This window comes from Protopterus annectens, chromosome 3.part0 (genome assembly GCF_019279795.1).
Source record: "Protopterus annectens isolate FY-2018-M chromosome 3.part0, PAN1.0, whole genome shotgun sequence".
Lineage (NCBI taxonomy): Eukaryota > Metazoa > Chordata > Ceratodontiformes > Protopteridae > Protopterus > Protopterus annectens.
Genome location: NC_056731.1, coordinates 177,575,328 through 177,602,984, shown reverse-complemented (window position 1 = coordinate 177,602,984; position 27,657 = coordinate 177,575,328). Strand labels below are relative to the sequence as shown.

Genomic DNA, 27,657 nt, shown 5'->3' with positions numbered 1-27,657 from the left:
GTGCCAAGAGTCTGTATTTGATTCTCCGTACTAAAAGTGTTTCTTTGAGGCTCAATCCCTATTTATACCTAGGGGTGCTACCAAGTTTAACCCTAACCAGTCTACTGAACCTAGTGTTCTAACCTAGAAGAATAACTTCTGCAATGTAAGGATGTCCATAAACAATTCATACTATATGGACAGGACCAAAACATTAAAAAAAATGATAGCCAGCTACTGGTTTCCTTTAGTTACAGAAACTAAAGAAAGGTTACTAATTACCTTTGTTTACCATAAGTACTGGAAAGCGTTTCCAGGCTTGCCTCAAGGTCATTCAGTTGCAGCTTTTGCTATCTCAACAGCCTTTTTCTGTAAGACATCTTTAGATGATATCTGTGCAACCACAACTTGGACTTGCTAGGCATTATAACTTGGACACTGCTTCCAGATCTTCTTTGGGAACTGCAGTGATTAAGGGTGTGTTTTAGCTGACCAGTCACCTTTAAAGACTGCTAAGGGACATTTCCCCAAAGGTTAATGGAGACACAATCTTAGTCCTTTAACAGATATGGAGTTATGCCCTTACCATTGTATCAAACATGCTCAGATAATTCATTCTTCATTAATTATTCCACCCTCCACCCCTTGCCTTTGCTGGGAAATGTTTAATGACGTTTTTACTGATTTTATGTACAGGATGCTTTTTAGCTTGTCCAGAAACTGGAAACAGTGGAGAGGATGCCATGTGTAAGAGGTAAAACAGCAGTCTGGGAAAGGTATCTAAATTGAGCATGTGCAGAACACCTCAGTCCTAAAGGTTAACAAAAGATTGAATTATGCAAATACATCTCCTTACCAAAATTCCAACTGACTTAAAAAAGTAGCAGCTTAAATTAAAATGAAAATAAAGCAAGAAAGCTGTTTATCCCCAAATTTAAGGTCAAATGGGTTTACACGTGTGCCATTTGGTGGCCAAAACAATCTATGAAACAATGCATCACGGCCCATTGGGGTCACTAGTGAATGTTAGTCTCAGCTTCTTCATTTCAAACATCCTGACTTGAGAAAAGTACACCACAGATCACACACAAAAAGATTAGCATTTCAGTGCTCTACTAAACAAGAGATTTTTCTTAGCTTACAAGAATTTTTACAGTCTCTAACCTACCTGGACAAATGATGCTTTGCTTCCACTGTATTGGACTATTTGTTCTGTCTCAACAAAATTTGCTGCATGTCCTTCTGAATCAATGCCTAAACACAGAAAAAAAAGTTCACTTTTACCTGTTCTGGATACCTTACCTCATGCCACTGTGTATCAGGTAGTGTTCTCCCTTTACTGATCACAGGGGCGGATCACTAGTATAATCATGTGTGTTACAAAGTCCAATGCAATTCTCTATCTTGATAAGTTAGATTTCTTTAAAGAGGTAAGCTGACGCATGTACTCAATAGGTGATGCAACAAGAAAAAAATTAAAATGTCTGGCATCAGAAATTAGTAGGAATTTTGAGGGAGGACAGCATGTTCTGTTTAACAAAATACAGCAATTAATGCAGCATAAAAATATGGTAACAAATATGACCTGCATGTAAACCAAACAATAAAAAACACTAATAAAAAACTGGGCTCCCTATATAGAAACTTTGCATTTTTTACCCCAACTGCCAGAGCTACCATTGCCTGCTCCCACCTACTTTCTACCCTCTTATATGTTTCTCCTATACTGACTAACTTGGCAAAAAAACTAAATAAGCTCTCCAGTTGTTTCAAGCATGTTGCCAGATTTGCTAGCGGTTCAGATTTCCACACTCGCCACTGTCTAAACCTAAAAAACTTAAACTGGCTTGAATTCTCCTATCTGCTTCTCTATAACCAGCTCACTACTGCTCATAAAATCCTATGCAAACCTGAAAAAGTCCCTGCCCACAGATCTTTAATAACTCCTTATACTAAATCTATAAAACTCCATTCTACAGATAAAGTTCTGCTAAATACTACTAAATCAAACAACATGGTTGGTGACTCACTATTTTACTACATCGCCAAAAACTGGAACAATCTCCTACCAGACTTAACTCAAGAACCATCAGTGTCTAAATTTAAAAACTTAAAGAAACTCTTTTTCAGATCACATAGGATATACTCCTGCAGTAACCCTATAGGATAAAAATTACTTCTCCCCACCTCCTTTCCCCTCGAGATGCCCCTACTTGCCTACCTCATCTACAATACTGTCCTTGTATCTTCCATTTGACAGATTTACTTTCCAAATGCTTAATAAACAATATTCATATCTGTTTTATTATTCTTCTCTGTTCTCGTGTTTGTTGAAATAAGCTATTTTTCTTTCATCACTACAATGTAATTGCCTCTATCTTGTAATTGCCACAGTCTTTGTATCCGTATTACTGTGCATTGAATTTATTGCACCTTGTACTATTATTATTATTATATTTTGTCCTTGGATGTAACTAATTTGTATATGGAGCTTTTCTCCCCAGGTCTCTGCTGAAAATGGACATATATCCAGTCGTACTTTCCCGGTCAACAAATATAAAATAAAAATAAATAAATATTATGATCTCCAAGAGAAAAGCTAGATGAAACAGTCTGTCCAACAGTAATTTTGTCAATCATAGTTGGGCTAATTTAATGAAAGATGTCAGGGACAACTTTGTAAGCATACAAGCAAGGGTGTACTGCTCCTTTCAGCTATAACCAGTACCTCCCATACATAGATTTGCTTCACAATGAATGGCTGGAGAGCACAGATATGACCACTGGATTCCCAGAATTTGCCCCTCTTCACAGTTCTGAACATTGCAGATGTATCTTGACAAGGGTAACGGAATCTTTTCTTATAGTACTTCAGTCACACACACAGAGGCTAACAATGCATTTTAATGGACACCACTTATTCCTTCTTTGGTATTACACTACCACCAGACAGGCTATTTGGCATGCTAATGTCACAACTACTGAATATTCTTAAAATAAACCAGATGCATCATATTAGCTATGGCAGATGCAGTAAAAGCAGTTGCACTTCATACAAACAGTTACATTTCACATCTGTACAATTACCCTTACACACTTCAATAATCAGCTAGTTCAAAGCTTCTACAGCTGTATAACAAAGATACTTGACTTAAAATAGTTAGAATTGTGTGATAATTAAATATACAAATAAAATTGCTGAAGACGATTGTCTTCAGAAAAGTACTAACTCCAGTCTGGCTGGCCCTAGAGCTATTTTCTAACTATAAAGTACAGTTTTGTACCTACCATAAATGTAGATGCTCGAGTGGTTATGCTGCTGCAGTCATCACACTTGGGTTATCCTGCCATCAGGCGGTCCCTGCAATCAGCCTGAATTCCAAAGCCTTGGTCCGGCGTCGGTTGTCGTCGCTTCTTCCCTGACGTCAGTGCGGCAGGGGGTATAAAAGAGACAGCCGACGCCATTTTCTTCAGTTTTTCTTGCCCCAGATGTCAGGTGCCCCCAAACTAAGAAGGCAAATTAAGAAGCTGCAAAATAGACCTTAGTGAAAAACAATAGTGCTAGTTGTAAGCAAATACACCATATAGACATGCATCCCAAAGGTTGATGTACATGGAGGAATAAGAAAAGTCTTGTGAGGTAGAGGGGATGGAGGGAGGGTAACCAGGACTGCAGCAGCATAACCACTCGAACATCTACATTTATGGTAGGTACAAAACTGTACTATGTTCATCGTGCTATGCTGCTGCAGTCATCACACTTGGGTAGAGTCCCAAAGCTATGGTTGAGTGGAAGGAACTAAACTGGGTTAGGTGCAGCTAAGATGCCCTGCAGAACTGCAGTGGCAAACCCAGCTCTGGTTTTTGAGTACAGAGGAAGGTGGTAATGCTTGGTGAAGGTGTGCACTGAACTCCAGGTAGTTGCCTCCAGAATGTCCTTTGTTGGGACTCCTCGGAGGAAGGCTGCTGAGGTTGCTGTAGCCCTGGTAGAGTGAGACCTAATACTAACCGGCACTGCTTTCCCATGGTGTGAGTAGCAAAAGCGGATACAATGTGCTATCCATTTGGAGATGGTCTGTTTTGAAATAGCCTTTCCTTCTGAACCTGGTGCGTAGGATACAAGGAGTTGGTCAGATTTTCTGAAAGCCTTTGTCCTGTCCAAATAGTAACGTAACTGTCTGTGACTGTCCAAAGAGTGAAGGAGTCTTTCCCCTTTATTCTGTGGGTTTGGATAAAAGGTGGGCAAGTGTATGGTCTGATTGAGAGCCACACTGAATACTACCTTTGGCATGAAGGAAGGGTTGGTGCGTAAAGATACTCTGTCCTGATGGAAAATGATGAAAGGTTCCACTGCCATAAGAGCCTACAGTTCTGAGACTCTGCATGCTGAGGTGATAGCCAGCAGCAAGGCTGTTTTCCATGACAAATATTGAAGCTCTGCTGAAAAGGCTGGTTCGAAAGGAGGAAGTGTTAATTTTTCCAGCACAAAATTTAGATCCCAGGTTGGAGTTGGTGGTTTTCTGGGGGGTCTTGTATTTTTTTCCCCTCTGAGAAACTGTCTTAGCAAAGGATGAGAGAAAATGGGAGGAACTGTATCATAATGAGCTAAAATGGCTGAAGCATGGATCTTTATGGATGAGAAGGAAAGGCCTTTGTGTAGCAACTCAGCTAGGTATTGGAGTATGCGCGGAATATTTGGGATGCCAGGATGTAGGCTTCTGGCCTGGCTCCATACACAAAATCTTTTCCATTTGTCTGAGTAAGTTTTTCTGGTGCTGGGCCTCCTGGCCTCCAAAATGACATTTTGGACGTCCTTTGAGAGAAGTGTTGTTTGATAATTTAAGGTATTTTCCATGCAGCTAGATTTAAGGTCCTTAGTTGACTGTGAAGGATCTGAAAGTTTTGTTGGGTTAACAGCAGAGGGAATTTAGGTAAGATCCATGGAGGGCTGCGAGTCGAGTTTTGTAGTAGTGGGTACCAGTGTTGACGTGGCCAGTCCGGAGCAATGAGGACCATCTGTGGTCTCTCTGATCTGGCTTTCAGTAATACCTGGGTCAGTAGAGGCAGAGGTGGGAAGGCGTAGACTGACAATGCTGTCCAACTGAATGATAGGGAAACCACTATCCAGGCCAGGGGATGATAAGTCCTTGTGCAAAATGTTTGTAGCTGACAATTGCTGGTTGAGGCAAACAGATCTATGTCTGGTGGTCCCCACCTTTGAGTTATTATTGAGAATACTTGTGGGTGTAGTCTCCACTCGTGAGGGTCTGTCAAATTTCTGCTTAATTCGTCTGCCAATATGTTCTCTTTTCCTGGCAGGAACTGTGCTTGCAGTTGTACTTGGTAAGTTAATGCTGTGTTCCACAAGTCCATTGCCTGTCTGCATAGTGGGTAGGAGTGCGTTCCTCCTTGTTTGTTTATGTACCACATAACTGTGGTGTTGTCCGTCCTTATTAGAAGTTGTCCTGGATGAAATAGGTCCTTAAAAGCTGTTAGTGCATTTTTTACAGCTAGCATCTCCTTTTGATTGATGTGTAGTTGCCTTTGTTTTGCAGACCATTTGCCCTGTATGCATTGTCCTGCCATGTGTGCACCCCAGGCGTAGTCTGATGAATCTGTTGTCAAGGTTTGGTTTGCTGGAGGTGAGACAAAAGGAAGGCCCTTGTTTGCTTGGCATGCTTGAGCCCACCATAGAAACTCTTTCTAAAGGCAGGGAATAAGAAGTTATGTACCTACCATAACGTTCCATGTTAGTTGTCTTCTCTCGCCTTCTTTCTTGCTTGATGGGTTCGGAGCCGATCCTCGGCTCCGACTCGGCACTTGCTTTAGCTCGAGAACTCCTTTTACCAGCTCGAGGCAGCCCCATATCCCATGATGCAAGGCAGTAAGTACCCAGATCTCGTTTGTTGACAAAGGGCAATAACACCAAGCAAAAAATACTTCCCAAAGGAAGAAGAAACTTACAGATGGAAAAAGGACCAGGTCTGAATGGTCTTTAGCATAATAGTTTCTTATACAAGGTCTGTCCAGGCCAGGGGAAGGAGGGAGGGTCAAGAAAGAAGGCGAGAGAAGACAACTAACATGGAACGTTATGGTAGGTACATAACTTCTTAATGTTAAGTTGTCAATCTCGCCTTCATTCTTGCTTGATGGGACCGCGTCCTAGCACCTCTATCCTGGGTGGCTCAATGGAACAAACTCTTGAGGACTGTAGAGCCAAAACTGGCTCTGTCCCTGGAGGCCAAGTCCAATTTGTAATGGGAAACAAAAGTGTGAGGAGTGGCCCAAGTGGCGCTGCACAAATAGTGTCCAAAGGAAGTCTAGCCTGAAAAGCTGTAGAAGTAGCTAAACTCCTGGTTGAATGTGCTTTAGGTTTTGAGCACAGCTGTTTTCCCCTGAGCGTATAGATTTCAGTGATGACCGAAGAAAGCCATCTGGACAAAGTCACTTTAGAAACAGGAAGGCCTTTTTATTATCCGCATAGGAAACAAAAAGTTGATCAGATTTTCTAAATTTTTTTGTTCTGTCCAAATAATATCTGAGTTGACGGTGGACGTCAAGATAATGTAGCTTTTGTTCAGCCCTATCTGAATAGTTAGGAAAAATACCGAGATCAATGGATTGATTCAGATTGTTCTTTGAAGCAACCTTAGGTAAAAAGGATGGATTAGTTCTCAAAGATACTCTGTCTTTGTGAAAAATCAAATAGGGGGGTCGAACCGAAAGAGCATGAAGTTCAGACACCCTCCTGGCAGATGTAATAGCCACTAGAAATAAAGTTTTCCAAGAAAGATATTTCAGGGAACAAGAAACAGCTGGCTCGAAGGGGAAGAATCAAGGATGTCAGCACTAAATTTAGATCCCACTGAGGAGGAGGATTCCTGATTGGAGGCTTCAGTAGGAAAATTCCTTTCAAGAAGGCCCTGCAGAGCCTATGGGACATAATATTATGATCTGCTATCCCGACATGAAAATTAGAAATAGCAGCCAATTGAACTCTGACTGTGGAAGAAGAGGAGCCTGCATGAAAAATCTCTGCTAAGAAGTCCAGAACTGCCTGAACAGGGGCAGTAAAGGGATCAATATTTTGGGCCTTAGCCCAATAAGAGAAACGTTTCCATTTGCTTGTGTAAATCCTCCTGGTAGAGGATTTTAGTGAAGCTACTATGATGTCTCTAACTGGGTTAGAGATCAAAGGAAGCCTGGCTAAGGAAGGAAGTGGAGCAACCAAGCTGTGAGGTTGAGAGAAGGGATTGACCGGTGCAGCTGACCGGATTGGTGAATCAGTAGATCTGGCACTGGGTCCAGATGCCACGGCTGCACCAAAAGGTGATGATGGAGGAACGGAAACCAAACTTGTCGAGGCCAGTAAGGGGCAATGAGAATCAATTTGGCTCTCAAAACGGTAGCTTTCTGGATCACCTGAGGGATCAGAGGAAATGGAGGGAAGGCATAAAGAAGTCCCTGGGGCCAATCCTGGGTCAGAGCGTCTCTGGGGGGATGGCCTGATAGAGGGAAGAGGCTGAAGAAGTCTGGACATTTGCTGTTTTGGGGAGTAGCAAAAAGATCGCAACATGGACGACCCCATTCCAGAAAAATCTCTTCCGCTATAGATTGTTTGAGAGACCACTCGTGAGGCATGAGAATAGCTCTGCTCAATCTGTCCGCTATAATGTTGGTTTTCCCAGGGATATGCATTGCTACCAGAAACCGATGAGAGGAGATCGCCCATTGCCAAAGTCTGAGCTTCTCGACACAAGGGGTAGGACTTGGTTCCGCCCTGTTTGTTGATATACCAAACTACAGACATGTTGTCTGTGTGGACTGCAATTGTCCCTACGGGAAGAAAGTCGTTGAGGGCTTGCAACGTTAAAAGCACTGCTCTCATCTCCAGGACATTTATGTGCAGATGGTACTCGAATGGTTGCCACGTCCATGAACCATCCTGCCCTGATAATGACCCCCACCCGATCAGGGAGGCATCCGTGGTGACAGTGGCTATCGGGACGGAGGTACAAAGCACCTGCCTTGGTGAACCTGAGACGATGTGATCCACCAAGCAAGATGTTCTTTGCATGTTTGTGTCACCAGAATCTGGTGACGCATTGGGAGTTGCTGGTATGACCACTGTGTGAACAGCATCCACTGAAGGAGGCGCATGTAGAACCGAGCCAGGGAAGAAGAGTAATGGCCGCAGCCATGAGACCTAATACCTTTAGAACCATTCTGGCCTGTACTTTCTTGCTGGCCAGAATGATCCTGACATGAGTCTGAATGTCTGAAACTCTTTGTTCTGTAAGGGTAGCTGACATCCGAACAGTATCTAAGTTTGCGCCTATGAAGGTAATAGACTGGCAGGGCGATAAGGATGACTTTTCGAAGTTGATTGAGATGCCTAAATGAGAACACAGGTCTATTGTGTAATCCCTGGCTTGTATAAGCTGATGCCTGGTGGTGGCTGACAGGAGCCAGTCGTCGAGATACGGAAACACCTGGAATCCCTGACGTCTCAGGTGAGCCGTTACCACTGCCATACATTTGGTGAACACTCTGTGGGCCGTAGTGAGACCAAAGGGCAGGGCTCTGAACTGGAAGTGACTGGACCCCAGCCGAAAGCGGAGAAATCTCCTGGAGCGTCTGTGAATTTTGATGTGATAGTACGTCCTGAAGATCTATTGAGCACATCCAGTTGTCCTTCTGTAAGAAGGGCAGAATTGACTGAAGAGTGACCATTCGGAATCTTGTTTTCCTGACAGACTTGTTGAGTCTGCTGAGATCCAATATTGGTCTCCAGTCTCCCGTCTTTTGGGGACCAAAAAGAACCTTGAGTAGATTCCGGCTCTGAATGGTCTATTGTAACTGGCTGAATGGCTCTTTTGCAGTAGTTTTGCGATTTCTAACTCTGCAATGTCCCTTAGACCGGGTGGTACATCTGGAAGGGAACTTGAGGGAAGGGACTTTCCTCGAAAGGAATTATGTAACCCTTGGATATGATCGACTGTACCCATCTGTCTTGAGCGAGGGAATGCCAGGCTTCTGGGTACAGTGATAATCTTCCCGACTGCCTCCAAGGAGGGACAGCCGGGCAACACCTCAGGGATGTTGAAAGGGCTTATCAGAGAGAGGCTCCCTGTTTCCCTGGTTCTTTGGACCCCTCTGCCTCTAGAGCGGCGTCTGTTGTTGTTACCCCTCTGCCTCTAGGGGTAAACTGACCACGTGAATCGGCGTGACTCCTTGGGATTTACGGAACCACATCTTCCCACCCTTCTGTCCTTTGGGATAAGGCCTAGAAGGGGTGGAAAACGGACTCCAACAGCAGAAAGAGTCTTGCCGTCCTGCTCACACCTGGTCAAGGTTTCCTTCACCTGAGGGCCAAACAAAGCTGACCCATCAAAGGGAGAATTTGTGAAGGACGCCTTAAAGGGATCCGTAAAATCACATAGCCGCATCCAGGCTTGGCGTCTAAGAGCCACACCTGTGCCTGCGGCTCTACTCGCTCCATCCGCAGCATAAGATATTAGCCGCATGGAGGAGTTAGCAATGGAATTGAGGGTTCCTAGCTGCGAAGCAATCTTTTCTTGAGCCCCTGCAGCTGTAGGATCCTGAACTACTTCTCCCAGCTCCTTGAGGATATCTCTTTGGAGTCTGGTGAAGTGACATAGGTAATTCAGCGAACGCATAGCAAAGGTCGCTGAGGAAAACATCCGCCACCGTACCTATCCATGGTCCTAGAGTCCTTATTAGGAGGATGGACGGGCACGGAAGGATCTGCAAGTTCCTTTTTGGTGGCCGCAGCCACCACCATGGCATCAGCGGGGACACCCTTGGTAAGGAATTGTTTGTCACTAGGGGCAGTGATAAATTTAGAAGGCCTCCTAGGGACTGGCTCTACAGAGTCAGGAGCTGCCCACGCCTTTCGTGCAATAACCTGCATAAGGGGGTCGAAAGGCGGAGACACCCAGGAGGTGGAGGGCCGAGATCCAAACGCCTCTAGGTATACTGACTCATCCTCAGAGGGATTGTTGGTGGGCCAGTTTCCCTCTGTTTCAGAAGTTCTAGGATGTCTGAGAAGGAGACATCCTCAGAGGGGATCTAGGGATCCCTCTGACTCATCAAAGTCAGTATCCAAGTGACAGACTCGGGAGTCTACATGCTTCCTCTTACAAGTCCTCTTCCTAGGAGGATCTCCCGAAACATCAGGAGAATCCTCGGAAGAGGGGAAATTCCCAATGGGGAAACCTGAGGCGGAGGATCTCTGGGTCCTGTAGCAAGAGAAGTGGCAGAGATGTCAACAGGTACTATAGAGGGAGGAGCTATGGGAACAGACTGCTGACTGATACCAGTGGCCAGTACACTCTTCATCACCTCGAATGCTCCCTCCCAGGCAGGTCCGAGAGAACCCGCTCCAAGAGCTAGGAACTCCAGGGGCCACCGAAGGGAAGTCTCCGAGGCAGATGTCGGAGCCGAGCTCACCAAGGCCGAGGCTCCAAGGGAAGAGCGGGCTCGGACAAGGGTCCGATGCCACTCACCCCTCGGAGGAGACCATGGAAGCCCGACCACCGAATCCCTCTAAGGAAGAGGAGATAAGAGTAGAGGCTGAAGGAACAGAAGGGGTATCCGTCCTCCAGCCGTAGCAGTAACCATGCCCGAAGACTCCAACTCCAAGCTCTGGGGTAGAGTTGAAGGAGGAACTGTAACGGGGTGTGGACCAACAGTCGCCTGCTGAGACGGGCTGTGTAACATTTGGGCCAGTACCTGTGACTTGAGTAATCTACTGACCACTCTCTCTAGGTCATGATCTGACAACCTGGATGACCTTGAAGATCGGCTCCGATGGCTCCGTTCCGATAGAAGAGGTGAAGCCGGAGCCGAAAGTATCGGCTCCAAGGAAGGAGACCTCGACCTCTTCCTGGAATGAGCCATCGGAGCCGATACTACAGATCCTGTCGGAGCCGACTTCTCGGAGCCGACAGAACGTCTCGATGTATCGGCTCCAGCCGGAGCCGATACAGCCACCAAAGTAACGGTGTCGGAGCCGATCGGAGCCGACACCGATGCCTGTGCCACATGGGTGTCGGAACCGATCGGAGCCGACATCGAAGTGGACAATACAGATTCGGCACCGAAAGCTTTGTCAAGCCAGAATCGGCTCCAGCCGGAGCCGATCTCGACTCAGTACGAGTCGGAGCCGAGGCCGCAGGCTTAGATACAGAAGCCTGGGCCTTGGCAGGTTTTGTTGATTTTGGTGGAGCCGACTTAGCCGGAGAGCCCTCCGGCTTAAGAAGGCCCCTAAGAATCAACTTGTTACGTCTCTCCTGCAGGACTCTCTGGCTGAAGGAGTGACAAATAGCACAGGAGTCCTGCAGGTGAAGAGGGCCCAGACAATACAGGCAAGAAGTGTGACCGTCTGTCAGAGACATCTTCTGACAGCACGAGTCACACTTCTTAAAACCTGAAACCCTCTCCTTTGACATGGTGCCGAACACACAACACACACACACCAGTCAAATTAAATTAAACAAAATACCAAGAGGTATTCTATAAAACACCAACACACACACCCTAACAGGGGGATGGGATAGGAATTGACTAACAAAAAATTAAAAGAGACAGGGAATTTCTGTCAGAAAGGGATAGAATTAAATTTAAACTATCAAAAAATTAGTTTTAGACTAAAAAGGGGCTTGAAAAATCACAAAAGTGAACAACTTACCAGGAGCTGGTAAAAAGAAGACCTCCCAAGCGAAGCGGCAAACGAGATCTGGATACTTACTGCCTTGCATCATGGGATATGGGGCTGCCTCGAGCTGGTAAAAGGAGTTCTCGAGCTAAAGCAAGTGCCGAGTCGGAGCCGAGGATCGGCTCCGAACCCATCAAGCAAGAATGAAGGTGAGATTGACAACTTAACATTGATAGTTATACTTGCTTCGAGGCTGTGTCTGTGTTGGGACCATACACTTTTTAGGTACCATTGTAGTTTTCTCATATGCAGTCTTGCATATGCAATCTAGTTGAATGCAGGATGCCATGTACCCCAATGCCTGCAGGATTTTCCTTGCAGTGAGCTGGGTAGAAGTTGCCATCTTTTTGAAGTACTGAGCCAGTTGTGTTTGCTTGTCTGGCGTGAGGTAAGCCATCTGGGCCGTTGTATTCAAGCTGGCACACAGGAAAATTATTTCTTGTGAGGGTATTAGTTTTGATTTCTTTTTGTTTACTGTGTACCCTAGGCAACTTAGCAACTTTGTTACAAATGCCAGATGCTGTAGTAGGATGTCTTTGCTGTCCGCTTGGATCAGGCAGTCGTCCAGACATGGATAAATTTGTATTCCTCGTTGTCTGCAGTATGCAATTACTGATGCCAGGCATTTCGTGAATACTCTGGGCGCAGTAGATAAGCCAAAGGGCAATGCAGAGAATTGATAATGTGTTGTGCTTGCCAATAATTTGAGGTATCTTCTGCAATCTTGTCTGATGGGGACATGCAGGTATGCCTCTTGGAGGTCCAACGTTACCAGCCAAAACTCCTTGCCCAGCATGGGAAGAAGCTGCTGTAATGTGAGCATTTTGAATTTGGGAATGTTCAGGTACGTGTTTAGAATTGAACTTGGAGGTTTGCAAATAATTATACGTCATTTGTATATCAACCTGATTTGTCCTTTCTTGGTACTAGAAACAGTCGAGTAAAATCCTTGACCTTGCTCTTTTGCAGGTACCTTTTGAATTGCTTTCATGTTCATGAGAGCTGAAATTTGCTTTTGTGCCTCTGCCCATTGGTTTGTTGGCAGATTTGGCATGCCTCTCATCCATGGTAAATTGTGGAAATGAAATCTGTAGCCTCGGGTAATAATATCCAGAACCCATTTGTCCTTTGTTATGATGTGCCAATTTTGTGGGAAAAGAGCCAGTTTTCCTCCTAGAGGTGCTGCCTGGGCAATTTTGCTTGGCAGGCGAAGAGGAAAGTCATTGAGTTTGTTTTCTGAAGGGTTGAGATCTGTCGTCTCCCCCTCTTTGAGTTGTTGTTTGCCATTGTCTACGCCTGAAGGTACCTTGTGCCTGGCCTCTGCCCCTAGGGCGTCTGTACCTGCCCCTTTGGGGTCTGTCTGAAGCAGGAAAGGACCAGTTTTTTGATGGTGAGTTTCTGCTGAAGCAAGGAGGTTGCACCTGTAAAAAATCTTTAACTGTTTGCACTGATTTTGGTTTTTCTTCCATTTTCTTTAAAACTTCCTCTGCTTTGACACCAAATAATGCATCCTTTTGCAGTGGAGCATCCAGTAACTTTGCTATGACATGTTCTGGTAGGGTCTGCCTCTTTTAGCCAAGCATGCCTACGTATAACAGACCCTGTGACCGCTGCTCTACATGAGGCCTCCAAAGAATCAAAACCACACTGCAAGGTATGTTTTTCCACTTGTTCTGCTGCATGCAACAAATCCTGCATCCCTTTGAAATCTAGTTGATCTGTTTGAGGGATCATTTTCTGTTTTAACTGAGTAAGCAAGTATTGCTGGTATTTAATCATGTGGAATTGGCAGTTTAATGCCCTCATGGCCAAAGTGGCAGAGGTATACACTTTTTTCCCCCATCTTTCTAATGCCCTGGAATCTCTTTCCGCAGGTAGTGGATTCTTAGCAGAAGAGGCCTTAACCCCTTTGGGACCCTGGGAAATGGTTTTTGGGTCTGCAGCAAGGCTTTTATATAAAAACTGGTGAGTCAGGGACTCGACAGTATCTGTCTGGTTTAGGTGGTGCAGGAGGTAAGGAATCTGGATTCAGTGTAGACATCATCCAGAATGTCTAAAACAGGAGGACTGGCTAGGGGTCTATGCTGAGGTAGAAGAAAAAACTCATGGAGTCTTTTCTTGGAGTCAGAGTAATCTTGTCCTTCCCAGTGGAAATTCTCTCTCATGGTGTGCAGGGTTTCCCCAAAAGAGAAGACTTCAGGGGGGGGAAACAGAGAGAATAGATTCCTCAGGATCTGAGTCTTCATAAAGAGGGAAGGGGTCATCCTGTTCATCAGGGTCTGCTGAGGAAATGGATTCCTGATCAGGAGGAGGTAAATCTTCCTCCAGTCTAGGCCTTTTGTCAGGAGGGGGTTGGGAACCTCTGATAAGGGTAATCTGCGGTAGTCAGGGGTTGCGTAGGCACCTCACTGAAAACCGAAGATCCGGCGGCAGGCCTAACAGAGACCTCGGTATCTGGTGTAGGCTGCCTGTCTTTGTCCTTGCATTTTTTAAAAATAGCAGTTGTCAGAGGTTCCGACGACATGATGTAGTTGAATTTCCTGCCAAAATAATGTCGGGCGGTATCAGCCCGACACTTAATAGTGCGTTTATTGAACCTAGCGCAAAACCGACAACCAGAAACGTCGTGGTCTGAGCCTAGGCAAGGAATACAATAAGAACGGAAATCCTTATGAGGTATTTGCTTCCCACAAGAAATACAATTATTAACTTTGTCTGACATCGGTCTGAGACAAGAAAAGTTTCCCCAACGGGATAACTTAGCTTTATAAAAGACTTCGGCTGAAATTCTATTCGAAAATCTCAGGAGCTGGCCGACTGGCACTTGCGAACTGCTTCTGCTTTGGGCACCGCGCGGCAAGAAAGACTGAAGAAAATAGCGTCGGCTGCCTCTTTTATACCCCTGCTGCACTGACGTCAGGGAAGAAGCGACGACAACCAACGCCGGACCAAGGCTTTGGAATTCAGGCCGACTGCAGGGACCGCCTGACGGCAGGATAACCCAAGTGTGATGACTGCAGCAGCATAGCACGATGAACATCATGACTTGCACCAACTTTTGTAACTTGCAAATGTACTTAGCGCTTGAGAAACATGAGTAAAACTAAACAAATATGATCTCTCTTTTTAATGTCCATGCAAGAGTTTTGTTCTGAAGTGTTCCCCAGTGCTAATCAGAATCCATAAGTACACAAGAGAGCAGGAAGGGTCACATTTATTCCTAATATTCCACTGACGTGTGCTGGAATAGATTTAACACTGGTAAATACTTATGCTAGAACTCAATCCACTGAATTGCTGCCCCCTTTCTGCATTTGGTCTAGCTCCGCTGACTGTTTCACTTCTTGTTAGGATCATAGGAGTTACAAGGCAAGTAAGCCATGAGGCCATTTCAGCTTTGCCAATACTTGCCAGTATGCCTTGGCTCTCTTTTCAATGAGGGCCAGGCCAGTAATAGCAAGGGTAAATTTATGAATGCCCATTCAGCTGTCAGGCACCTTTTTAAAGGCAGACAGTGTGTCACACTGCTTAATGTGGAAAGGGAGTTTGCTCCAGAGAAGGGGTAAGCTCTGTATGGCAAATCTATTCTTTTTTGTCTTACTTATTTATATATCCTAGATTTAGCTCTCTGTCCCTATTGTTAACTGGGCTGTCTGATTTCATGGACTACTGAATCCCTTACTGCCCTATAAGTAAGGCTCAGAATGACCCTAAGGAGTCCATATGAAATTAAGAATGATGCTAAAACCTCCTGTTTTTATTGGTAGTTCAGGCTTTTTAAGCTCATGATCTTTTTCTTTACAAACTTCAGGTCTCTTTCCAATTGCTTGATATGCTTAGTAAGGTCCATCCCAAAGGGGGTGTTGTACTCAAAGAGGAGTTAAATCACTGCAGAGCACAAGGTGCTACCTTCTTTTGTTCCGATACCTTTGGCTATGAATTGTGCAAAGTAAACAGATTTCTTAACTACTTCTGCAATGTGATGGTCAAATGTGAGGGAGCGGTCTACCCAAGAGTGATGATGTGAGGTAGTTCCAGCTACGCCAGGAGGAGTAGGGCAGTAGATGTGTAACATATGCCAGCGTAGCTACTTGGAGGTTTGCAAATAATTATACATCATTTGTATATCAACCTGATTTGTATAGATGCCTGTGTTGAAAAATGTATTTCTAACATTTCTTGTGTTAAAAATGTACCAACAGTGGGTCCTGCTGGACGAAAAGAAATACACCTGCATGTCAGACTGTATTATAACTGTTGCAATAAAAAGGAAGTTATGTTCTTACCATAACATTCCATCTGTGTTGTTGACCTTCATTCATTCATTACTGATGGTATTGGTTCCTTCCTCAGAACTGAGTCAACCGTTATAACAAGCTCACGCCAGCCAAAAAACTCTCAAGCTAATCTTACCCATAGTTCCCCTCTCTCTATCACCTCAGATCAAGTTTGCCCATAAGAAAAACGAGAGAAAGCGCAGGCTTTATCTGAGCAAAGTCCCTATCATAAGGTAGGACCAAATCCAAACCTCCAGGAGACTTTCAGAGGGGGATGGCAAGTGGGATGTAATGAATGAATGGAAAGCAACAACACAGATGGAAGGTTATGGTAAGAACATAACTTCTTTATCTGATGTTGTTAATCTACTTTATTTCCTGGGAGGCCCTATGGAAGGATATTCCTGAGCACCACTGAACCAAAGGAAGCTCTCCCCCTGGAGACCAAATCCAATTTGTAATGTGTGATAAAGGTATAAGGTATGGCCCATGTTGCTGCTGCACAAATGTCATCCGTGGAAGCTCTTTCATGGAAGGCAACAGTTGTTATGACTGATCTGGTTGAATGCGTTTTGATGTTCGATGGTAGAAGAGCTTTGTTTTGTTGATAGATAAGGCAAATGCAGTCTCTCAACCACTTAGATAGAGTCACTTTGGAAAACAGATCTTCCCGATTTTGGACCACAGGATGATATGAATAATTGGTCAGATTTTCATAGTGATTTAGTCTTGTCCACCAAGTAGAATCGCAATAGTCTATGGACATCAAGTAAATGTAATAAATATTCTCCTTTGTTAGAAAAATTTGAAAAGATAACTGGAACTTCAATTGTTTGATTGACAGTCAAATCAGAAATAACTTTGGGTAAGAAGGTGAGATTATTCCAGAGTGATATTCTGCCTTTATGGAAAACCATGTAAGGACGTTTTATGCACAAGGCTTGTAGTTCAGATATTCATCTTGCTGAGGTAATAGCTACCAAGAATGAAGTCTTCCAGGATAAAAAATTTATATCACAAGTGGCAGCATGTTCGAAAGGAGGACGAATCAAGAACTCTAGAACTAGTGTCAAATTCCATGGCTTGAATGGGTCTTTGAAGGGTGGTCTAATGTGCGTGACACCTTTCAAAAAGGTTTTACATAAATGGTGAGAAATCAAGGAAGAGTCCTGGAACCCATTGTGGAAGTTAGAATAGGATTGATGGACCACTTGGGTGGCAGGAGAATGCATCTGCTCAGTTCCTGCAATAATGTTAGAATCCCCAGGAATGTGCATTGCTATCAGAAAGTGGTTGGAAGCTATCGCCCACTGCCAAATTCTCATGGCCTCATGACAACAGGTAGGACTTGGGTTCCCCCTTGTTTGTTGATATACCAGACTACGGACATGGTGTCGGACTGGATAGCAAATGTCTCTGATGAGAGGACAGGTTGGAATGCTTGCAACGCTAAAAGCATTGCCCTCAATTCTAGGACACTGATATGCAGGCTGGCCTCCACAGGTGACCAAATGCCTTGGACTGTCTTTCTCTGGAAGTGCCCCCCACCCCATCAGGGAAGTGTCCGCAGTCACTATGGCCTTGGGCTGAGAGGGGGAGAAAGGATGCCAGACTACGGACATGGTGTCGGACTGGATAGCAAATGTCTCTGATGAGAGGACAGGTTGGAATGCTTGCAACGCTAAAAGCATTGCCTTCAATTCTAGGACACTGATATGCAGGTTGGCCTCCACAAGTGACCAAATGCCTTGGACTGTCTTTCTCTGGAAGTGCCCCCCACCCCATCAGGGAAGTGTCCGCGGTCACTATGGCCTTGGGCTGAGAGGGGGAGAAAGGATGACTCCATAGGTCTTTTTCTGGCTTCATCCACCAAAAAAGGTCTTGTCTGCAATGATTTGTTATGCAGATCTGAAAGGATATAGGATGAGTCAAAGGGGACCACTGCATTAGTAAAAGCCACTGTAGGAGCCTCATATGTAGTCTTGCCAGAGGAACTATTGTGAGCGATGCTGCCATAGATTCCAGTAGGTGAAGGACTGCCAGAGTTGAAACTTTGTCCTGAAAGAGTATCACCTGGAGCTGAGACTTTAGTCTTTCTAACCTCTGAAGTGGGAGGGAGACTAGACAAGATTGAGTACTGAACGTTGCCCCCATGAATTCCAGACTTTGAGAAGGAGTCAACTGGCATTTCACTTCATTTATTGAGATCCCTAAGGATTTGGCTAGCTTTAGAATGTAATATAAAGCTGTAACCAGTAGATGCTTGGTGGGAGCGGTAAGGACACAACTGTCTAAATATGGAAACACCTGGAATCCTTGCAGTCTCAAGTGAGCGGTTTCTACTGCCATGCATTTGATGAACACTCCGCAAGCCATAGTGAGACTAAAGGTCAGCACTCGGAATTGGTAGTGATCGTCTCCCATTTGGAGGCAGATGAATCTTCTGGAGTGCTTGTCCATTTTTATGTGGCAATCCGCATCCTGAAGATCTATCGAGCACATCCAATCATCTTTCTCTAGAAATGGGAGGATAGACTGAACTGTGACCATCCGGAATTTTGTCTGTCTGACAAATTTGTTTAGGATGCTGAGGTCCAAGATTGGCCTCCAGTCCCATGTCTTTTCTGGCACTAAAAAGAACCTGGAGTAGAATCTGGGATCCTATGTGGTCTGGTGAGACTGTTTGGATGACTCTTTTTAGGAACAGCTTTTGTATTTCTTGAGCTGCTGCTTCTCTTTGACTGGGTGGAACGTTGGGAATATGCCTTAGTGAACTTGGGTAAAGATTGAAAGGTATGTGATAACTTCTGGTAATTATCATCTGCACCCAAATATCTATGGTTAATGCTTGCCAGGCAAGGCGGTGCAGAAAAAACATCCCTTGACTGCTTCCAGATGTAAGCAATTGGGCTGCTCTTCAGGAGCGCTGATGGGGATTTCCAGAGAAAGAATCTCTGAATCCCTGATTACATGGACCCCCTCTGCCTCTGTAGGGGCATCTTCCAGATAAGTTTCCCCCTCTGCCCCAGTGGGTAAACTCGTCACGTGTGTCATGGAAAGGACCCTGGGATTTCTTGTACCACATCTTTCCACTCATCTGATTCCTAGAGTAGGATGATTGGGGGGGGGGTGGAAAAATGCACACCCACAACAGACAGGGTCTTACTGTCCTCTTCACACCTGGGTAAAGTGTCTTTTACCTTTGGGCAAAAAGAGAAGAGGCCTCCATGGCAGCATTGAGAAAGGAAGACTTAAAAGGGTCTGCAAAATCACAGAGGCGCATCCAAGCGTGACATCTCATGACAATGCCTATACCCGCTGTTCTAGCGGTAGTATGAGAAATCAACCGCATAGACGAGTTAGATTCCAGGGTGGCAAGCTGTGAGATGACTGTCTAGTACCTCATCAGAAACTGCTCAAAAGGTTCCTGAGAGTTCTGAGATTAGGTGTCTCTGGAGCTGGGCAAAATGTGCCAAGTAATTCAAGGACCGAATGGCAAAGGTCAATGAAGAATACACCCGCTTCCCTAACCTATCGCCCGAGACTCCCTGTTTGGAAGTTAGGCAGTACAGCTCTCCTTTGTGAGCTGTGAGCTCTTGGTGGCCGCCAACACCACCATAGCGTCTACTGGCAGGCCTTTGGACCAGTGTGGGTTGCCCTCTGGTGGAGAAAGAATTTTGTCTGGTCTCCAGGGGATAGGTTCAGTGGTGTCAGAATTTCTCCAAGCGCACTGCACGATGAGCTGAACTAGGTCATCTGCAGGCAGGGTCACCCAGGGAGTAGACGGTCGAGCACAGAAAGCCTGCAAGAATACAGACTCCTCAGAGGAAGGGTTGGTGGGCTTCCAGTCTCCCTGCTGATTTAAAATTTCCAGTACATCTCCAAAGGAGACATCCTCAGGAGACAACCGTGGGGACCCTTCCCCCTCATTGTAGTCTGCATCCTTGATAAGGAATCCCTCGGGGGAATCCATATGCTTCCTCTTGCACAATATCTTACGTGGTACTTCCTCAGCGGGGACATCTGAGGAGGAGTCTGAATAGTAGCTACTTTGTGGAAGGGTATCTTGAGGTTCCCATGCTCGAAGTCCCGGAGTAGTGGACTGTATCAGCTGCAGTTCAGAGGACAGATATGGGTCTCCAGTGCCAAAGGAACCAGCTGTGAGCCTGCAGAGGCAAGTGCCCTCTCCATCACCTGGAAAGTGGGCCAGCCTGAAGAGGGGTGAGAACCCGGAACTGAGAAAAACAACCTCAGGACCAGGGTAACACCCTGCTCTAACAAGTCCACCCAAAGGGAAGGAGCCACTAGAGGACTTGGTACCACCAAGACAAACGGAACCGTAGTAGATGGTGCAATAGAAAAAATAGGCGCCATACTAGGGGTCATGGTGCCAACCGCCCAGTCATGATCCCGAGGATGGCTCGGCTCTGAATGGGTTAAAGACCATAGGGTAGACTCCGGAGCCATGGTAAGGTCTACCAATGGAACTGAAGAAGCTGGTATCGGGGTAGGTGTCGGTGTCGAGGGCTCCGATACCTCCAAGGAGGTCAAAGGAGAAATACATGTCGGAGTCGTTGCAGAATATTCCTTGGCTCTGGGTGGGAGGGAGGATTTAGAAGGAGTTGGAATTCCTCTGGCCGCCAATAGCTGATCCACAAATCTCACTACGTCAAATTCTGAAAGGTTCCTGGAGGAGCGGGTTGACATCCCCGATGGAGAATCAGGGCATTCTACAAAGGAACTGCACCTGTTTTCTAAAAAAGGGATCTTCCGACTGGGAATATCAGGTCCAAGGCAATATTTCACCTTTTGGCACTGTGGTCAAAGGACCAGTAAGTTGTATAGGAAAGGGGATAGTGACCAGAATTGGGAGAACTACTGGTGGTGCCAAAAGGGGTATCAGTACTGCATCAGAAGTTTGCACCATGGGAGATAAAGTTTTGGGTTTTTCTGTAGTCAGGAGCAAAACTGAAGTAGGTGCTTGAGGCAATGGTGCCAAGGGTGGTTCCGTAGTTCATGGCTGAGGCCCTGGAACTGAGGGTGGCACCATAGAAGGGGTTTGAGGCCGAAGTTGCTGGTGCCAATTTAGGATGTTTTGCTTTCGGTTCCATAGATTTAACAGATTTAGCAGATTGTGATTCACTAAAATGTGGAGAGGAGGGGACAGACTGGCTCCTCTTTTTGTGTTCCTTTTTAGGAGGGGATGAGCCCTCCACCTCAGATACAGCCTCCGAGAAAGGAGTTTTCAGGAGACCCTTGAGTATCAATTTATTTTTTCTGTCAAGGTATGGGCACTAAAGCCCTTACATATGTCACATGGGGGTTGAATTTTCAGATGCTGTACCAAGAGACAGTAGACACAAGACAAATTATCTGATTTCAGCATTTTTCTGCTGCACTGATCACACTGCTTAAAGCCTGTTGTTCCATTTTTATCAACCATCATCAAAAATTAGCAAAATGCTTATCCGATAACAACAGGTCCAAAGCAATCACCAAAATACACATTAACACAATGAAGAAAGAAGAAAGTTTTTTTTTGTGTTACCAACAATGGTGAGAAGAAATACCTAATGGGTAAGGAAAGGAGAAAAAGAGGGGGGGTACTAGCAATGATATTGAGAGTTGCCTCAGAGGTAAAGGAAGGTCTGTACCAGCAATGGTACGAAGAATACCACAGAACTTGGTAAAGAAAAGGAGAAAAATAGTTCAACAGTAAATAAATCCTAAACGACTACTGAAGAATTAGAACTTTCACAGGTAAACGAGAAAAAATTGAAAAGTATAAATTTTAAATGACATAGCATGACAGCTGACTTGGCATGTCTTGATACTATATGCGGCAAACAACATCTGAGGTGACAGAGAGGGGGCACTATGGGTAAACTTAGCTTGAGAGTTTTGTGGCTGGTGCAAGCACGTTATAACTGCCGACTCTGTTCCAAGGATGGAACAGATACTCATCAGTAAGGAATAAATGAAGATTAACAACATCAGATTACATTGTAACAGAGGATACTGGAAGAGAAGAGGTTAATCTCAGTCCAGCTAACTTAGAAAAATAGTCTGAAATTAAATTACCTGGTTTAAGCCATACAGATTGCATCTTACAGTTCTGATTGCAGCCAGAGACAAAATGTCTGTGAAAACCAGGACTAGGAATCCTACTGTATTTTCCATAGGGGTGAACTAATTGCTACCCTGGAAGGATGGACGTTTTTGAAATGGTTTTATAGCTTCCAGATTCTATAACACATCTTAACAAAGCTCTATGTGCGCGTATTATGACACACGTGCCAGATTCTGGTTCAGTTTCTAGTAAAAGGAGTAGTATGGGAACCCAAAGTCAGATGACCAGATGTATGTAAGGTCACTCTGCAATCCAGCAATGAAATGATGTTTTAATACCAGATGAGACAGAAGTCTCAGGGCAGTCTGTTTGTGAAACGTGACAAAGAAGGACCACTCACCTACCTCATCTTGCCTTGCTTTATTAAGTAAGTTGGAAACAGTAATTCTTTAGATCAGTCAGGAAAATATAGTGAGATTAGTTAAGTATTGTTTTTTCTGTGTCTGTGTGAATCTTTCCAGCTGTGCTATGTTAAATATTTCCTGTGATCGAAACTCTGGTGTTTACTGTAAACAGATATTTAGTATTTTCATGTTCTATTATTTATTATTAAATATATTTAAACTTTTCATTGTAGCTGGTCTTTTAGAGGCTATTTTAAACTTTGAGAGTACTTACATTTATTTGGTGACACTATGGCCACTCCTGAAAGCCTTGGTGTATTGGTCAAATGCTACCATTTGTATTAGTATTAATTTTACTCAGTATAATCTTGTCCCTTAGAGTAGCTGGCTTTGTTGTGTTATGGTGGTAATATCTACCATACAGTCTGGGCAGAGGGGGGTACAGCCAGTACATCTGTGCCAGCCTTTCCCAGGTGTGTGTGTGTGTGTGTGTGTGTGTGTGTGTGTGTGTGTGTGTGTGTGTGTGTGTGTGTGTGAAAATCAAATCTCAAAGACAGCGTGGGTCAGCTACTTGGAGCAGGGACGCACAGCACTTGTTTAACAGAGAGGGTGGTGGAGGACTTGGTTTGGAACACTCAGCTGAGGACTCAGCTCTACAATTGTGGTCAGTGTGGAGTCTTATTTGGGACCTGGTGAGAGAGAGGGAAACCCCAGCCCCAGAACGGGAGTGTGTTCCCTGTGTGTTCTTAAGAGAAATTGTGCTTGGTGCAGACAGCTGCATCTGGAAATACTGTATCTATTTTTGTTCCAAGTGAACGTCCCTCACCAATGTCAGTGGTGAAGATTCAGGCTCCTTCATTACTAGCTTAGAGGAGGAACATCAGACCAAGTACCTTTTCAACTTGAAATTATGTGTTATTTATGCTATAAACTGAACTATGGGGTGCTTATCAAATAATACAGTGTTGCGCTTTCTGAAACTGAGTTTGAGCCTATTTTCAGCACATAAGTTAATGACAAGTGTAAGGTCATTTTGGAGTGCCTGTATGTCAGAATGGGACTTTTCAATAAATCCCAACTTAAAATCATACAATAACTTTATTAACCAGAGGTCTTAATCTAAGTGGAGATCTCAAAAGTAGATATTGAACAGAGTTCCCAGCACAGATCACTGAGGAACTTCACTGGTCACCTTCTTGCTTTCAGATGATGCTCCCCTTACTCTTACTGTGCAAGTCCTGTCCCAAAGCGAGTGATCATTCACCTAACCAAATGCTGGTCAGTTTGGAGATCCTTCAGCTTGTTTAATACATCTGCATGTGGTATGATACTGAATGCTTGGCAAGGTCAAAGTACAATGTATATGTGTGTGTGTGTGTGTGTGTGTGTGTGTGTGTGTGTGTGTGTGTGTGTGAGGCAATCTTCCAGGGAAAGATAAATGGAGCCAGGCATTTTGTTAAAATTTCAAAAGGTAAGGATGCATACTGAAAGGATAAACCAGACACAAAAAAATCTTAAAATTGCTGAAGACTTTGTAAACTGAAATATGAGGAGTGTTTAAATAATCAAGTACATTTTTTTGACTGGGTGGACCCCTGTGGCCCCTACCATTTTTCTTTGTGTCCCTTTATTTCTTTTTATTGCGTTTTGTTCCATATTTTTGCTGTGCTGGTTTAAAATTCTTTATGAAAAGGTCCTAAGGCTAGATGGATAGTTTCTGCTACACTTAAGGACTGGTAACTGAAAAAGCTGTTCGACTCCCTGCATTAGCTTGCTCGATTGTTTTAAGTGCTTTAAGACTTCAGCAGAGTAGCTACCACAAAGGACAGCTTTTTCTAGGACACATTGAGAATCTGTGACATAACATACCCTGGGGGAAGTCTCTGTAACCTGAGTCAGACATAATTATGCATTACTGATCCTGTCACTGCTCAACTCTAGAGGCTGTCTCAACTGAATCATAAGCGCATTTCATGGTAAGTTTTTTTTAACCTGAGATGCAGAAGAGAACAAGTTAGTCAGCAAGGATTTAAAATCAGGATCAGACAAAGCAGAAATTATTTAATGTATTTCTGAGAAAGCTTCAAGAAGGAATTTGGCTACATGGGCTTGACAATTTACAGCTCTGAAGGCCAGAGTTGAAGAGGTATACAATGCATCTAATGCCCGCTTATCTCTGTAACTGGGAAAGGGAACTGGAAGAAGCCAAGGGCTCCATCCTTATCCAAAGAAATGACAGCAGGGCCTGCCAAAAATTTCCAAAAAAAATATCTGTGTGATTCAGGCACATTACAAAACACATCATGCTTTCTGGGTGCAGGGGGAAGAAAATGCTGAATTGAATGCATCCTTCAAATCCCCAAGAACAGGAGAAATTGGGGGAGGCATTAAGAAGGTCATAATACCTCTTCTGAGTCTCTGAAATGTTTTATTTTTTTCTTTCCATTTAGGCATGATTCACTTTGTAAATGATGCCTGAGAAAGAAATCTCTCATCAATAGAATCAGGACAGATATTTTCCTCATATTCTGACTCAAACTGGACTGGAGAGGAGACCTGAGATGCATAACCTAGGGCCTCCTCTTCTGAGTCTGAGAGAAATTCTTGTACTTCAGAAGAGAAGGATATTTTCTCTTAGAATGTGTGGAGACTGGTTATAGTGGACTGAAGAGACTGAGAAGCTGTAAAAAGTCCTTTTACAAAATTGTATCATTCATTTTGGGACCCCTTAATACTGGCTGGGAGTGAGAGAGAAGGTGCTTTTTTTGGGAGGGGGGGTCCAGCTTAACAGTTTTAGATGTATCCGACATTCAGACCTCTACGAAAAAGCCTGCTACCTCCTCTTTTACACAGGTATGCTGGCCAAGCTTTCATACAAAAGAAAATGGTGTTCTCCCTTTTCAGAAGCTGAATGATGTCCAGGCTGTATAAACATGCCTGACTCCTAACCTGTACTCGCTTCCCATGCAGCAAAACCAGAGGGTTGGGTAGACAGGACCAACAGCCAAAGGCTCCTTGATGGCCACAGTGAATTTACTGGTCCCAGACCAGAAACAGAGTTGGAAGGCAGGGTTTCTTCTGATATCTCTTCAGTTGTTTTCTTCTTTTTCTTTGTCTGAATGGAAACATCTGACAAAGAACAGTCTGCAGCCAGAGAACTGGCTTTGAATCACCAGTTCTCTAAAAAGAGATTAAGGCTGTTAAAGTGAATGCAAATGGTCTTGGGGAGTAAAAAAGTCAAATAGTGCAAGAATGGATGTCATGTGATTCCCCCCAAACAAAAGAGACAGGCCCTGTGGGAATATGTGTATTGGATTTGTATACCACCTTAAAAACCACCAAATCGAAACAAGACCAAAAAAAGTACAGTTTTGTACCTACCATAAATGTAGATGTTCGAGTGCTAATACAGCTGCAGTAATCACAGATGGGTTCTCTGCCGTCAGGCGGTCCCTCAGTCGGCCAAATTCCAAAGTCTTGGTCCGGCGTCGGTTGTCGTCGCTTTCTTTCCTGACGTCAGAGCGACAGGGGTATACAAGACACAGCCGACGCCATATTCTTCAGTCTTTCTTGCCCCAGATGTCAGGTGCCCCCAGAAGGAAGGCAATACATAAATTATATATATATATATATATATATATATATATATATATATATATATATATATATATTCAAGCAATGCAATGTAATCAAAAAACAGTAGTTGCAAGCAAATACACCATAGAAGTATAACCCCAGATTAGGTTGCAAGAGGAGGTGTTAGCCACTAGTCCTTTACCAAGAGGGGAAGGAGGGAGGGAAACCTGTACTGCAGCTGTATTAGCACGCGAACATCTACATTTATGGTAGGTACAAAACTGTACTATGTTCATCGTGCATACAGCTGCAGTAATCACAGATGGGTAGAATCCCAAAGCTACGCACAGGGTGGTAGGCACTAGGTGGAACTGGGATGAGCCAGAATGCCCTGCAACACAGCAGTGGCAAAGCCTGCTCTAATTTTGGAATATAAAGGCAGGTGGTAGTGTTTTGTGAAGGTATGCACAGAACTCCAAGTGGCTGCCTCCAAAATATCTTTGGTAGGAACTCCTCTGAGGAAGGCTGTAAAGGTAGCTGTGGCCCTGGTGGAGTGGGATCTGATGCCTGTAGGGATAGATTTTCCAAGATAGGAGTAACAAAACCGTATGCAGTGGCCTATCCATTTTGAAATTGTCTGTTTGGCAACTGGCTTCCCTTGAGCTCCTACAGCATAGGACACAAAAAGTTGTTCTGATTTCCTGAAAGGCTTTGTTCTGTCCAAATAGTAACGTAGCTGTCTATGGATGTCTAAGGAGTGTAGCAGCCTTTCCCCTTTGTTTTGAGGATTGGGGTAAAAGGTAGGTAAGTGTATGGCTTGATTTAAGGCTACCCTGGATACCACTTTAGGCATAAATGATGGGTTGGTTCGAAGGGAAACCCTGTCCTGATGGAAGATGAGAAAGGGCTGCACAGCCATGAGGGCTTGTAGTTCGGAAACCCTATGAGCTGAGGTAATGGCCAGAAAGAAAGCTGTTTTCCAGGAAAAATATTGCAAATCTGTTGAGGCAGCTGGTTCAAAGGGAGGCAATGTTAATTTTTCTAAAATGTAATTGAGATCCCAGGCTGGCACAGGTTGTTTCCTTGGTGGTCTTGTATTCTTAGCCCCTCTGAGGAATTGTCTTAAGAGTGGGTGAGAGAATAAGGGTGGATCCGTGTTGAATTCTGCAGAAATGGCTGAGGCATGGATTTTTATGGAGGAAAATGAAAGTCCACTGTTCAGCAGCTCAACTAGATACTGTAGTACCTGAGGCAAATTCAGTTTTCTAGGGTCCTGGCCTTTTTCTCATTCCAACAGCAAAACCATTTCCATTTTGCGGAGTAAGCCTTTCTAGTAGATGGCCTTCTGGCCTCCAAAATGACCTCCTGTACCTCTTTGGGGAGTAGGGTCTGTTAAGGAATTTTCCATGCAGCGAGATTGAGTGTTTTCAGCTGGCTGTGAAGAGTTTTGTAGCTGTGCTGAGTCAACAGAAGAGGCATTAGAGGTAGAGGCCAGGGAGGAGAATGTGTTAGGCTCCTCAGGAGTGGATACCAGTGTTGTCTTGGCCAGTCTGGAGCAATCAGTATCATCTTCGGTCTGTCTGCTCTTGCTTTCAAGAGCACCTTGGGCAG

At 44.4% G+C, this 27,657-nt stretch overlaps 1 protein-coding gene across 1 annotated transcript in view; it reads right to left on the bottom strand.

Annotated features, from left to right (window-relative positions):
* Nucleotides 1–27,657, bottom strand: part of SACM1L (SAC1 like phosphatidylinositide phosphatase) — a 1,643,742-nt gene that overhangs the window by 954,408 nt on the left and 661,677 nt on the right. The window contains exon 8 of the mRNA XM_044065524.1: nucleotides 1,148–1,233. Within this exon, the coding sequence (XP_043921459.1) occupies nucleotides 1,148–1,233 (86 nt within the window). The remainder of the gene's footprint in view (nucleotides 1–1,147; nucleotides 1,234–27,657) is intronic.